The sequence below is a fragment of the Oncorhynchus mykiss genome, chromosome 25 (genome assembly GCF_013265735.2).
Source record: "Oncorhynchus mykiss isolate Arlee chromosome 25, USDA_OmykA_1.1, whole genome shotgun sequence".
In the NCBI taxonomy this organism is placed as follows: domain Eukaryota; kingdom Metazoa; phylum Chordata; class Actinopteri; order Salmoniformes; family Salmonidae; genus Oncorhynchus; species Oncorhynchus mykiss.
In genome coordinates this window covers 23644273-23659521 of record NC_048589.1, presented here as the reverse complement: position 1 = coordinate 23659521, position 15249 = coordinate 23644273, and the positions used below count along the sequence as shown (strand labels likewise).

The following is a 15249-nucleotide window of genomic DNA, read 5'->3' as shown; positions in this document are numbered from 1 at the left end:
GGTAAACCAAATTTGAACAATGAAAAAAAAAGATAAATTAAGTCAAAAGCTCCAATGTCATTATATTCTGTAATTCTGTATAACTCATCGTAGTTGTATTTAATTTATTGTTGATTTAAAAACAAAAATGTTTTGCTTTGAAATAACAATTTCCTCGCTATGCACTGATTACAGTCTGCAGTTGTGAGGGGAAACGCACGCGAGCTCTGATTTACATGTGCTGTTGTTGCTGTGCCATTTCTTTGCGTTTTGAGAGTGTGGAGTGTACCTTTTGTTCTGGTGATCTCGTTCAAGTGACAATGACAGCCTGTCTATCAAGATGCATGGAACCCGCCCCATTCACCCCTCCTGCTCCCTGGCCGTAGCAAGCAGGGAGCAGTGAAGACGAGGTAGCTAGTTTTGAAGCCGTGGCATAAATGATCTCATCTCAGCCCGATCTCCGCTTTCTACAGAGGATCCTATGACCAACACCGGAATAAAGTAAAAATAAAGGTACGCCAAATTAATTAACCGACTGTATTTATTTGTTAGGATTGATATGGCGCATTTATTGAAATGTTTATCTCCGAAACTCTTGTCAAATGTTAGTCTGGTGAGGGGGTGGGGGTGGGGGGGGGGGTAGCTACACATTTAGCTAGGTAACGTTAGCTAACGGTAGTTAGGTAGCTAAACAATTTTCATGCGGGAGTATCCATGTCAGTTAGGGAGAGTGGAGAAATGTAGCTGGAAAAGGGAAGTTCATAATTTTAAAAACAGTGTTGTAATAATCTACCCCATTTATATCCGTTATTTTATAGTTAAACAATTATATCGCAGAGTGGGAATTAGCTAGCTACAGTAGGTAACGTAGTTAGTTATTTCAAAATGGCCTCATCTCCGTTGTCGCCCCAGCGTCCCTGTTGCTCGAGCTAGACAAAGCATGCGGTACAGCTACCAGAGAAGGACATGCGCTATTGCAGTGAGTGCAATATAAATAACTAATTTCATTATGTACATATTTTTGTATTAACCTATTATGAATTGCAGAATACACACTCGCACTGTTGCGTAGTCAGCTAATTTCTCCATTCAAAAAAGCATAAGCGGCAGCGGAAATACTGTCAACGTCAGTATTGTGGGGGAGGGGAGACTATTCCTAGGTGGAGCCAGAGACGAGGAGGAGGAGGATCTCTGGTGGAGCTGTGGGTGTTAATGCTATTTTATGTAAGCCTTGCTGCTCTTTGACGTTTAGAACGGTGTAATGTAACTGAGGCATAACACATACAGTACAACAAGCACAGCATACATGAATGAGGTTCCCTCCTTACATTTGGCACTGACAGATTAATTGTTTGGAGTACAAAACCTTGATTCATCAAAACAATGATTCAACTTTAAAGATTTTTTTTTTTCATTTAACCTTTATTTAACTAGTCAAGTCAGTAAAGAACAAATTCTTATTTACAATGACGGCCTACTGGGGAACAGTGGGTTAACTGCCTTGTTCAGGGGCAGAACGACAGATTTTTACCTTGTCAGTTCAGGGATTCCATCCAGCAACCTTTCGGTTACTGGCCCAACGGCCTAACCACTAGGCTACCTGCCGTCCTAATTTGAAGGGGTGTATGTTGGCTTGACCTATGTTTTGTTTTCTTATAGCCACATTAACCTATTAGATCCTATTTGTCAATGGATTACAACCTAACAGATTTGTATTGAACAGGCCATTTTAGGTTTGCAGTGTTCATAAAGAGCAAAAAGTCCCCTGCCTGGCACCACTAACTCGTTTTTTCTCATCAAAATGATTGCGCTTCCTTTTTTCCTTGTTTTCAGATATCCAATCAGCTATACTCCCATAGTAGACACCTATTGTTTGTGGGTGAAATGGTGCATTAACATGAACCCTGTGTTGTTGTTACTTGTGTAGTATTTTGCTTCTTAGCTAGAAATTCTCCATTCTTTTTTACAGTTACCACTAAGGTAACAAAAGAGAAACAGAGAAAGTACATTCATGTCTGCCTCACATTTTGTATTTTGAATAGGGTACCTGGCAACGCTACTCATGAATTGGACTAGAAAATATGGAATTATTATTTGGGTTTTAGCTATTTAGAACACAACATTTGCTGAATTTGACAGTTGTCTTGTACCCCAGAGGATTGTATCAGACTGTTTGTGCATTTTATCCGTGGTCTGACGCAGGTCCATTTGCAGTCTTCAGTTCTTGCAGCTAACATGATCTTAGATTTCAGTAAGGGCACCAGTCCAATTATGTGACATTGTTTTTCATCATGGTTTATTGATGGCTAATGACATTAGAAGCACATAACCACCCTCTAGTGAAAGCAATGGTTAGGCTAAGTGGTCGGCCATAAAGTCTGCATTCAAGTTAGGTTCATTAACACACTCAAAAGCACTCTCCTGATTGCTTCCAATGGTGAAAACATACAGTAAATGCGACAGTGTCACTTGTGATGTTATTTGTTGCTTCAGTGCTGAGATGTCTTCTCAGGTAGGACCAAAGCTCAATGTCCTTTGCTTGGCAGACTGATAGATTGTGCCCCTGTGATGTCCAGTGTATCCCTGCAGCCCTAGAATAGATAGATACAAGACATTTGCTTATTAGGAACATTGCTTAAGTTGTTATTATCAACTGTGCTTTTTTTGCCATAAGCTAGTATAGTGTTAAAATCTATTAAGTGCAAATGTTTGCTGTTTTGAACCAAAATGTTACTTTATTAGCTTAATTTATTTCATACTTGTCTCCTGTTTGATATAATTGCTTGCTTCGTAGATGGTTGATCCATGTAGCAGAGTAGTAACTCCAATTACTGCCCCAGCCACTGCTCTCTCTGAGGAGATGCACACCCTGACAGAAGTTCCTTTGTTTTAGTCTGATGGAAAATGTAGTGTGATGTCACACAGGCTCCTGTCCTGTGTTCTCTCCCTACTCTGCTCTTCCCTGCTTGTTGGTCCCTTGGAGTCAACAGCCGTCCCCTGTTGTTTTGAGGCAAGTCTTCTGATATCTTCTCATTCAGACAGAGATACTGCTTCAGGAAGGTTATTTTCACTGTTCCTCCTTTCCCTTTAATTACATTATAGCAGTTATATTTTTTGGAGCATGGTGTGTATATCTCAAACATATCACATTTAAACCTGTGTGGTATTCTTTTGACTTTTCTCACCCAGTATGTGTCCTATTAACTTCACTCCAGTAGTACAGAAGTGAACTCACTTTTGCCAATATTTAGATGTTTGACGACAGGTGGACGTGGGGTGGGATAGTGTATGTACATGAGCTGATTGTGTTTTTTGTTGTTGAGAAAAGCCTGACCTGTCCTGATTTTGACCGCAGTGATGGTAGTTGGTTGGTAACATGCTGTATTTTCGGTGGTTCAGTGGGTCTGTTAAAAGTGTGGTTGTTCCGCCCAGCAGGAGCCTTGCTTCAGACTGGCCTAAAATGGGCAGAAAGGGTGCAGAACAAAAGCTGCTTGTTGCTTGTACAAAAGTACTGAAGCGCTGCAGCCGGGACCAAGCTGCTATGCTAATGCCTGTGCCTCTCAACAGGAAAGGTATAGCAAACTTTCAGAAAAACAACAAGCTATTTATACTGTAGCACATTACATTAATATTTAGCTAACCTGTAGAGATTCTTCTTCATGAAATTCTCTTACCAATGAAAAGTCCTTATGCCACACACTTCAAACATAACACCACAAATTATAAATTCATACATTTTTTGAATGTAGTTTTGATAACTAAAATTCATCAAGACAACACAGTATTTCATGATATCATGTGTGTTTGTTAGAATGTGAAGTTTTTGTGACAGGTTTGTCACCAATAACACTCTTTCCGTTTCCCTTCACCCCAGAGAGCCAAAATGTTCCCGAAGGGCACGAAGCGCAAGTTTTCCGACTCCAGGGAGGAACCTGTGGCAGGCGGTGAGGATGTGAATCAGTCGAGTTTGGCAGCTGTGAGGATGCTGTCGTCCTACAGCCTGCAGCGGCAGTCCCTGCTGGACATGTCCCTGATCAAACTGCAGCTGTGCCACATGCTGGTGGAGCCTAATCTGTGCCGTTCGGTGCTGATTGCCAACACGGTTAGGCAAATCCAGGAGGAGATGACCCAGGACGGCACCTGGCAGATCATGACCCAGGCCCTGAGTGCTGCCAACGCTGCTGCCCAGTGCTCTGCAGACCGCCTGGTGGCCACCGAGGTTCTGTGCCGGCAGACAGAGGCAGCCCAGGGGGAGCAGGTCCCCAAGCCCTTCCCAGTGGTGGGTTCAGAGGGCTGCCCTGCGGAGGAGGTGTTGGAGGAGGAGGAGGAGGCGGCGGCGGCAGAGGTGGGGATGACTATGTCCACTGTCTCCCCCCAAGCCCCAACCTCCTACCTGCCAGGCACCTTTGGCATGGACCCCTGCTGGGAAGAGGAGGAGACAGGTGAAGATGATGATGATGATGATGAGGAGGAGGAGGAGGACAGTGAGGAGTGTGGGTCTGGCTCAGAGGGGGAGGAGAGGGAGCGTGACAGCCTGGTGGAGGACACCAGGACAGCAGAGCAGGTCTTTGGCACGTTCGAGATCAAAAACCCTGCGCCCAGCCCCGACCCTGCTCTGGAGGAACTGTTTTCAGACGTGGATGCGTCTTACTACGACCTTGATACAGTGCTGACAGGAATGCAGAGTGTTCCTAAGATGGGGCCCTATGACCTCCTGGAGAGCCTGTCCTCCCATGGGCCCTCACCCCTCAGTTCCAGCACCAGCTGCCGATCAGACCTCAATGAACTGGACCACATCATGGAGATCATAGTGGGCTCCTGAGAAACAACACACTTCCTTGCATACTTACTTTGCAGACTCGTTACAGACTGTGCACGTGGTGCGTATATTTGGATATGGTGTTATTATACGTTCAGATGTTGAGGGTTTATGAAATCAAGAACTTATTCAGTGTTACGACATGCAGCTGTGCATCTCTAAGTGGGCAGAGATTACAACCTATACCATTATGATTTTTCTTATTTGACATACTTTCTATATTTCTTTTTGTCATACAATCTATTTTTCCAGTTTTGTTTTTATTTATTGTAATATGTATGGACTGAAGAACAATGTCATTACACTACACACAAATAGACCCTCTGAAGCGATGCATATTTTCCTAAAGAGTAAAACAAATATTAGTGAAACATGTACGTACAGTTGAAGTCAGAAGTTTACATATACCTTGGCCAAATACATTTAAACTCAGTTTTTCACAATTCCTGACATTTCATTCTAGTAAAAAATTCCCTGTCTTAGGTCAGTTAGGATCACCCCTTTATTTTAAGAATGTGAAATGTCAGAATAATAGCTGAGAGAATGATTTATTTCAGCTTTTATTTCTTTCATCACATTCCCAGTGGGTCAGAAGTTTACATACACTCAATTAGTATTTGGTAGCATTGCCTTTAAATTGTTTAACTTGGGTCAAACGTTTTGAGTAGCCTTCCACAAGCTTCCCATAATAATTTGGGTGAATTTTGGCCCATTCCTCCTGACAGAGCTGGTGTAACCGAGTCAGGTTTGTAGGCCTCCTTGTTCGCACATGATTTTTCAGTTCTGCCCACACTTTTTCTATAGGATTGAGGTCAGGGCTTTGTGATGGCCACACCAATACCTTGACTGTGTTGTCCTTAAGCCATTTTGCCACAACTTTGGAAGTACGCTTGAGGTCATTGTCCGTTTGGAATATCCATTTGCGACCAAGCTTTAACTGACTGGTGTCTTGAGATGTTGCTTCAATATATCCACATAATTTTCGTCCCTCATGATGCCATCTATTTTGTGAAGTGCACCAGTCTGCAGCAAAGCACCCCCACAACATGATGCTGCCACCCTCATGCTTCACGGTTGGGATGGTGTTCTTCGGCTTGCAAGCGTCCCCCTTTTTCCTCCAAACATAACGATGGTCATTATGGCCAAACAGTTATATTTTCGTTTCATCAGCCCAGAGAACATTTCTCCAAAAAGTCCGATCTTTGACCCCATTTGCAGTTGCAAACCGTAGTCTGGCTTTTTTTTATGGCAGTTTTGGAGCAGTGGCCTTTTCCTTGCTGAGCGGCCTTTCAGGTAATGGTGATATAGGACACGTTTTACTGTGGATATAGATACTTTTGTACCTGTTTCCTCCAGCATCTTCACAAGGTCCATTGCTGTTGTTCTGTGATTGATTTGCACTTTTCGCACCAAAGTACATTCATCTCTAGGAGACAACACGTCTCCTTCCTGAGCGATGTGACTGCTGTGTGGTCCCATGGTGTTTATTCTTGCGTACTATTGTTTGTACAGATGAATGTGGTACCTTCAGGTGTTTGGAAATTGCTCCCAAGGATAAATCAGACTTGTGGAGGTCTAAAATTTTTTTTCTGAGGTCTTGGCTGATTTCTTTTCATTTTCCCATGATGTCATTCAAAGAGGCACTGAGTTTGAAGGTAGGCCTTGAAATACATCCACATGTACACCTCCAATTGACTCATTATGTCAATTAGCCTATCAGAAACTTCTAAAGCCACAACATAATTTTCTGGAATTTTCCAAGCTGTTTAAATGCACAGTCAACTTAGTGTATGTAAACTTCTGTCCCACTGGAATTGTGACACAGTGAGTTATAAGTGAAATAATCTGTCTGTAAACAATTGTTGGAAAAATTACTTGGGTCATGCACAAAGTAGATGTGCTAACCGACTTGCCAAAGCTATAGTTTGTTAACAAGAAATTTGTGGAGTGGTGGAAAAACGAGTTTTAATGATTCCAAAGTAAATGTAAACTTCTGACTTCAACTGTATGTATATAGAAATATATATTTTTGCAATTTACAGTTTGGGAAATTTACCAGTATGATTTAATATAATTTCCCCCCATATTTTGAATATGATAAATTTTAATTTAGCCAGTCACCCAATGTCTTCCTATGGTTTGGTTTTAAGCATTTAAGTCTCAAGATGGGCACAGTTTTTTTTCCTACTTGATTGGAATCCATCCCTTACAACCTAGACTATATTTGTAAAGTATTTAGAGAAACTCTTGCTTGATATCAACATTAAGAAGCCTTATTTTCTGATATTTGTATTACTACAAATTAAGAATTATTGGTTGACCCATTAAGTTATTCCTTTTAATTTATTTAATTTATTAAATACAGATACATACATGCCACGTAGATTTTTAAACTGAGCTGTGTATACCCATGTGATATATTATAAACTGGGTGGTTCGAGCCCTGAATGCTGATTGGCTCAAAGCTGTGGTATATCAGACCATATACCACGGGTATGACATTTTTACTGCTCTAATTACGTTGGTAACCAATTTATAATAGAAATAAGACACCTCGGGTGGTTGTGGTATATGGCCAATATACCATGGCTAAGGGCTTTATCCAGGCACACTTTAGCCGTGGTATATATTGGGCATATACCACACCCCCTTTTGCCTTATTGCTTAATTACAACTCAATACCCCCCCCCCCCCCCCCCCCCCCTATTCACTATGCATTTATTTTGCAAAAATATATTTTGTACAGAATTCAACTATCATTTTTTAAATTTATTTTTACAAGCAGCTCTTTCTCTAAAGATTTCTGTTCATAATGTCTCCTTATCATGATGAAACGATTACTCAGGCAAACCGTACCAGTAAAATCTGACAGTATTACTCTGGTCATTACTACCACAAAACTCCTCTGAATGATGTCACTGCTTCAAACAGCAGCTAGAATTTCAAAGACCTTAACAATTGTAAAGTATATGCATTTTTATATTAAGAAAACATTTTAGGACCTTTGTAAATATTTTTTTATAATAAAAGGTGCAAATCTTGTCATTTTTTAATTTTCATTAATTTGATCAAATTAGTCTTAGTATAAATACTTTATTTTTAAAAAATGAAATTTCTCCTTTTATTTAAAGACCTTTTGTGAATATTTTTTTAACTAGGCAAGTCAGTTAAGACCAAATTCTTTATTTCAATGACAGCCTGCCCCTTATTCAGGGGTAGAATGACAGATTTTTACCTTGTCAGTTCGGGGATTCGATTCAGCAACCTTTCGATTACTGGCCCAATGCTCTAACCACTAGACTACCTGTCGCCCCAAAACAGTTGTTTCCATACCGGTAGTCGAACCCCGGCCGCCTGAGTGAAAGCCAGGAATCCTAACCGCTAGTATAAAGGTAAGTTAAAGTATTGTGGTTGATTTGTAGTGTAAGCTGTGTAATGTGCATACCAATCAGTGTACAACCTTCAAAAACGTAAATGCACACCATAATATCAATTGATTTCTGTAGTGCTCAAGAAATGATATTCCATGAGACTAACATTGCATTTCTTAACACAGGATTTGAAACGGTACATTTTTGGACTATTTTCATGATAACAAAAATATTAACAATGGAGTAATTAGGTACTTAGATTTGACTATATTATGAAGTGAGACCATTATACAGTGCCTTGCGAAAGTATTCGGCCCCCTTGAACTTTGCGACCTTTTGCCACATTTCAGGCTTCAAACATAAAGATATAAAACTGTATTTTTTTGTGAAGAATCAACAACAAGTGGGACACAATCATGAAGTGGAACGACATTTATTGGATATTTCAAACTTTTTTAACAAATCAAAAACTGAAAAATTGGGCGTGCAAAATTATTCAGCCCCTTTACTTTCAGTGCAGCAAACTCTCTCCAGAAGTTCAGTGAGGATCTCTGAATGATCCAATGTTGACCTAAATTACTAATGATGATAAATACAATCCACCTGTGTAATCAAGTCTCCGTATAAATGCACCTGCACTGTGATAGTCTCAGAGGTCCGTTAAAAGCGCAGAGAGCATCATGAAGAACAAGGAACACACCAGGCAGGTCCGAGATACTGTTGTGAAGAAGTTTAAAGCCGGATTTGGATACAAAAAGATTTCCCAAGCTTTAAACATCCCAAGGAGCACTGTGCAAGCGATAATATTGAAATGGAAGGAGTATCAGACCACTGCAAATCTACCAAGACCTGGCCGTCCCTCTAAACTTTCAGCTCATACAAGGAGAAGACTGATCAGAGATGCAGCCAAGAGGCCCATGATCACAGATCACAGGATGAACTGCAGAGATCTACAGCTGAGGTGGGAGACTCTGTCCATAGGACAACAATCAGTCGTATATTGCACAAATCTGGCCTTTATGGAAGAGTGGCAAGAAGAAAGCCATTTCTTAAAGATATCCATAAAAAGTGTTGTTTAAAGTTTGCCACAAGCCACCTGGGAGACACACCAAACATGTGGAAGAAGGTGCTCTGGTCAGATGAAACCAAAATTGAACTTTTTGGCAACAATGCAAAACGTTATGTTTGGCGTAAAAGCAACATAGCTGAACACACCAACCCCACTGTCAAACATGGTGGTGGCAGCATCATGGTTTGGGCCTGCTTTTCTTCAGCAGGGACAGGGAAGATGGTTAAAATTGATGGGAAGATGGATGGAGCCAAATACAGGACCATTCTGGAAGAAAACCTGATGGAGTCTGCAAAAGACCTGAGACTGGGACGGAGATTTGTCTTCCAACAAGACAATGATCCAAAACATATCCAGGTGTTAGAATGGCCAAGTCAAAGTCCAGACCTGAATCCAATCGAGAATCTGTGGAAAGAACTGAAAACTGCTGTTCACAAATGCTCTCCATCCAACCTCACTGAGCTCGAGCTGTTTTGCAAGGAGGAATGGGAAAAAATGTCAGTCTCTCGATGTGCAAAACTGATAGAGACATACCCCAAGCGACTTACAGCTGTAATCGCAGCAAAAGGTGGCGCTACAAAGTATTAACTTAAGGGGCTGAATAATTTTGCACGCCCAATTTTTCAGTTTTTGATTTGTTAAAAAAGTTTGAAATATCCAATAAATGTCGTTCCACTTCATGATTGTGTCCCACTTGTTGATTCTTCACAAAAAAAATACAGTTTTATATCTTTATGCTTGAGGCCTGAAATGTGGCAAAAGGTCGCAAAGTTCAAGGGGTCCGAATACTTCCGCAAGGCACTGTACTTATTAATGGAATATTCTTCCAAATCTTCATTGAAATTTCGAAAACATTGAAAGACACATTGATCTCCAAATGTGTTCCTCCCAAGGTAATACTTTACTTTTGTAATGTGCACACACACTTTTTACAATTACAATAGACTTTTGACCTTGCGTGGATGTACATGGGCCAATCCACCACAATAGTTATTTTCTCATAAGGAAAATGTAATTGTTACATTGTATGAAATAACTTCGTAATCCATGCGTCTGTAACCGTGTTCGATGGTTTTAACAGTAACAACTCTTGATTTGCAGTCAAATGCGCTGCGATGTAGACTGGGTACTTTGAATTTCAACGCATGTAAAAAGTTACAAACCTCAAATGTGTTGCACATTTCCCAGCCCCGTGAGTGGTAGAGACCGCCCAATGACAATTAGTGGAGGCTTGGTCTGCGGTCTCGCCGACCAACTGCTTTCATAATGGGTATCCGGGAACTGTCTCTGCCTTTCCATGTGTCCCTGTAGTCCCACACCCCTCCAAGCAAAACAGACACGTTTATCAGCGGTCAGGGGGATAGCCATAACGAAAAGAGACACGGCCTTTGAACGAAACATTTGTACGATTTCTTGCCTTCCTCACATTTCAATAAGATGCAGTGAAAACTCAACTGTGTAAATGACGGTCTTTTGAGAGAGCAACGAATCATCGACAATGCGCAGGATATTTTATAAACCGAGGAGTTGGAATCAAATGCAGTAGCTCCATAATACAGGTAGATTAGCCTATGTGATTTGTATTGGTAGTATTACTAGCATGTTGTGTTTGCGTTTTCTAGATAGTCGTGTCTCAACAGCACTTCATAAATTGTTAATTTTATAATGGAAAAAATATTGGAACGCATTATTCATCCTTTACTCAAGCTCATATTTATTGCTGTCTTACACATGAAAATATGCATAAATACAGTAGTTAATTAGAGCACTGTCAACAGCGAGACAGAAGTTGCACTACCCTAGGCAGCCGATATTGGGCGCTAGAGCTACATTATCGTCCAGGATTGATGTGCCCAGCCGGTAATATACTCAAGTGTCCCCATTGGACCTGCTTGTACATAAAGCATCATCCATTAGCGCCCACTATCTGCTGTCTAGGCTAATGTTGCACATATAGACCTGGCCAATACAGTAACAGCAAGTACACACGTTGCACATGTAGGCCGATACAGTAGCCTATCGACTCACTGAACAAGAAGAGCCTTACATTACAAACTAGATTTAAAACTATATGAAGACCAGACTCAAGTGATGTGTATATTTCATACTCAAATGTTGATCAGTGAAAGTGATCAATGTCTTTCCTGTCTAGATCTATGTTGGGTCGTGGCGTGAAGCGGAAACAGTTGTAATGAGGCAGAGGGGCTCAAGGTCTATTTGCCAGAGAAGGCTGAGGTCAAGGCTCAGGGTGGGTCTTCTTACCTGCCTCATCTGCAGCAGCTGGTGCTCAGCCTATGCCTGGACAAGCTACAGCGCAGTCGAACAGGAGCAGAACTAAGCCAGCACCGCTCAGTGCTGCAGGTGAATACCCTGAGGCAGATTCAATAGGACATGCACAGGGATTTGCCAGGTAGTCTTGACCTGTCAGCCCAGTCACTCTCCCCTTACCCTGATGCACCTACCCACACAACTGACCTCTCAAACTTGCCTTTAAATGCTGTCCACCATGACTCTCTCAGTGATGGTATTTGGGAGGAGGATGGCCCACTCACCTGCCCAGGGTGTGCTGAAGGAAACGCACTGGGTGTCTCCTCGCCCTCGCCGCCCCACCCTTTGTTGCCTACATCTCCCTTACAGGACAGCTCCTCTGGGCACCCCAGAGCACAAAGCCCTGGGCTACCTCACGGACCTTGCCCTGGATGACATCTTTGAGGGCATTGACACTTCCATGTACGACTCTGATATCCCCTCGGCCTTGACCGGCTACCCATCCTGGGTGTGCGGGGTGTCGTCCTGGGGGGACAAGGGACTAAAGCGGTGTCTGACCGACCTCAATGATCTGGACCACATTATGGAGATCCTAGTCAACTCATGAAACATGTAGTTCACATCAAGGGGTCATGACCTGGTTGTTAAGGATTTGGACATCATCAGTATTTTTGTCATACGAGAGCGGTTTTATTAAGGTGACGTAGACGGTGTATCTACTGAGAACATAATGTTCAGTTCTTGAGGGAGTCAGCAGAATGCGAGAAAAAATCATTTTACCTTTAGTGCTTGTGCTATTATATAATGCATCTTCTTGAAATTGTACATTATCTTTGCATTTAATCAAATTATAGCAGCCACTTTTCCCTTTAAAAAAACAGTGCCTTAAAGACTTAAAATAAGTCTGTAGAAATGTAGTATTTGAGTTTCAATGAGGAAAGTTAAGAAATATATCAAGTGGAGAGCTTAGCAGTGAGCGCTTTCCTCCACGTGTGAGTGTCATGTAAAGGCTCAATACAACCCAGGATCATCCTCCCTTCCTCCATGTCCCTTTGTCTCTCTTCAGCCACTGCACTGGAATGTAATCTTAATTCACTCTGACATCCCACCAGTGCACTAGCTGGGAGGAGATGAGAGAGAGAGAGATGGAAATAAGAGGGGGGAGGAAAATGTTGGACTACATATCTTGTCATGTAGGATGGGCCTACTTGTGAAAAGGTGATTGTTTTGCTCTCAGTATTACATTTCTATTCATAGACTCAACCCGCCAACCAATCAAATGACATGTGGGAGGAGTGTTCTCATCCACCAACCCCTCGTTTTCACTGTATGGAAGAGAACTGGCTCAGATGGAGTTGTACACATGTAATAACCTCCCTGTTACGCTGCTTTGTGCTGATTAGCTCCATCATACCCCATTGACCAATCCCATGAAAATGTCTGTGGTTTAGAGTATTTAGGCAGGTTAACAAAGCAGAGGAACACAATGGGGGAAAGATAGATGTGGAAGACGCCAATAATGTGATTCCATAAATAGTTAAAGCACAAACAATCCAGTTTTCCACAACACCTATCCACAGTAAGAAGACACACCCAATCATTACTTAGGTTTATATTTGTACCATGCACTCCTCAAGATGTCAAGCCAGGTTTCTACAGTGAGACTAAGGCTGTGTTTACACGGGAAGCCCAATTCTGATATTTCACTAATTGGTCTAATTGACTAATCAGATCGAAGCTCAGAAAAATATCTGATGTGATTGGTTAAAAGCCCAATTAGTGGAAAAAAGATCAAAATTGGCTGCCTGTGTAAACGCAATCTTAGAGATGGGTATTTGATCAAATATATGGACAAATGGGACAGTCATACATTTTTGTGAGCTTTTGTTTCTCCAGATCATTGTTTTGAGGTGTAGCAAAAATATAACAACTGGTCATGAGAATGACTCCTCTTATTAGCAAGTTACATGTCTTCCTCCAGCTCATTCATGTTTTGTTAGGATGCTGATAGTAACTTTGGCTTGTAGATCTGCTGTATCAAATACTACTAGTCAATGTGTTCAATGGTTTTTAAGTGCAATATCAACTTTTTAGATTTGTAAATAATGATGATATGGAATGAATCAACTCTTAGAAAAGATTCTGCCATTATCCTGGTTCATGTAGTCAGATGTCAGTATTTGTTTTATACGTACATTGAAATTAAATTATGTTTAATAACATTTTAAACTATACAATGCTTCGCGTCAGTGGATGTCTTCCCATTGCAATTTCTGTGTTTAATTCTGATTTAACATAATCACATACCATGCCATAGATCTGACCCACAAATAATGAAAAAGTAATAGAGATTTGCCTCTTGATTTTAGTTAATGAATATTAACCCTTGTGTGGTTTTCATGTTTTTGTTATTAACCCAATGTTCGCAAGTCTGATGGACCCACAACATTATTGGATTTTTAAAACTATATAGCCATAACAATTTCCGTAAAAAAATACTTAATACTTAGATGTTGACTTATATCAATTACAATAAATATAGACAGCACACATGGTTAATATTAGCCATTTACCTCAGTTAGATCACATTTATCAATTAAAGCACCATTTGTTTTTTGATAAAATGTGATTTTTTGTAAAGAAATCAATTACAATCAAGGCTTGGGTGGAATAAATCATGTTTATCTTGAAGCTATACTAATGAAACAGGGTTTGCATCACTATTCATGTTTATTTCTTTGAACTGAACAAATTGGAAGGACACATTGTACTGTGTGTGTGTTTGTTGCAAATGTATTTCTTGCACTTGATGCATGTGTACTGTGTCTTCCTGTCCTTCTTGGGTCCACACACATCACAGCGCTTCTTCTTGTTGCTACCGACTGTAATCTAGAATGATGAAAACACTTAGTTCAGGAATTTAACTAACATCTCACTCACTTATATAGTTACAGCAGGCCAAGGTAGGAGAGTCAGACACACACACATGCAACATCACTCACACTTACAGTGCCTTGCGAAAGTATTCGGCCCCTTGAACTTTGCGACCTTTTGCCACATTTCAGGCTTCAAACATAAAGATATAAAACTGTATTTTTTTGTGAAGAATCAACAACAAGTGGGACACAATCATGAAGTGGAACGACATTTATTGGATATTTCAAACTTTTTTAACAAATCAAAAACTTAAAAATTGGGTGTGCAAAATTATTCAGCCCCTTTAAGTTAATACTTTGTAGCGCCACCTTTTGCTGCGATTACAGCTGTAAGTCGCTTGGGGTATGTCTCTATCAGTTTTGTACATCGAGAGACTGACATTTTTTCCCATTCCTCCTTGCAAAACAGCTCGAGCTCAGTGATGTTGGATGGAGAGCATTTGTGAACAGCAGTTTTCAGTTCTTTCCACAGATTCTCGATTGGATTCAGGTCTGGACTTTGACTTGGCCATTCTAATGTTTATTTTTGAACCATTCCATTGTAGATTTTGCTTTATGTTTTGGATCATTGTCTTGTTGGAAGACAAATCTCCGTCCCAGTCTCAGGTCTTTTGCAGACTCCATCAGGTTTTCTTCCAGAATGGTCCTGTATTTGGCTCCATCCATCTTCCCATCAATTTTAACCATCTTCCCTGTCCCTGCTGAAGAAAAGCAGGCCCAAACCATGATGCTGCCACCACCATGTTTGACAGTGGGGATGGTGTGTTCAGCTGTGTTGCTTTTACTCCAAACATAACGTTTTGCATT

At 40.9% G+C, this 15249-nt stretch overlaps 1 protein-coding gene and 1 pseudogene across 4 annotated transcripts; both read left to right on the top strand.

Annotated features, from left to right (window-relative positions):
* The first annotated feature begins 180 nt into the window (after positions 1-180).
* LOC110505651 (cell division cycle-associated protein 4-like) lies at positions 181-5300 on the top strand. 4 transcript variants are annotated; one of them, XM_036962221.1, is made up of 3 exons: positions 181-492; positions 1027-1203; positions 3854-5300. In XM_036962221.1, exons 2-3 carry the CDS (start codon positions 1192-1194, stop codon positions 4799-4801), a joined length of 960 nt encoding a protein of 319 aa, XP_036818116.1. In that variant the 5' UTR covers positions 181-492; positions 1027-1191; the 3' UTR covers positions 4802-5300. The 4 variants fall into 4 exon arrangements, with proteins under 4 accessions (XP_036818116.1, XP_036818118.1, XP_036818117.1 ...); XM_036962223.1 differs by lacking the exon at positions 1027-1203 and adding an exon at positions 3415-3551 and having other exon boundaries at positions 184-492; XM_036962222.1 differs by lacking the exon at positions 1027-1203 and having other exon boundaries at positions 188-492.
* A 5204-nt stretch (positions 5301-10504) lies between these two features.
* On the top strand, positions 10505-14389 carry LOC118944143 (annotated as a pseudogene).
* The last annotated feature ends 860 nt before the right edge of the window (positions 14390-15249 follow it).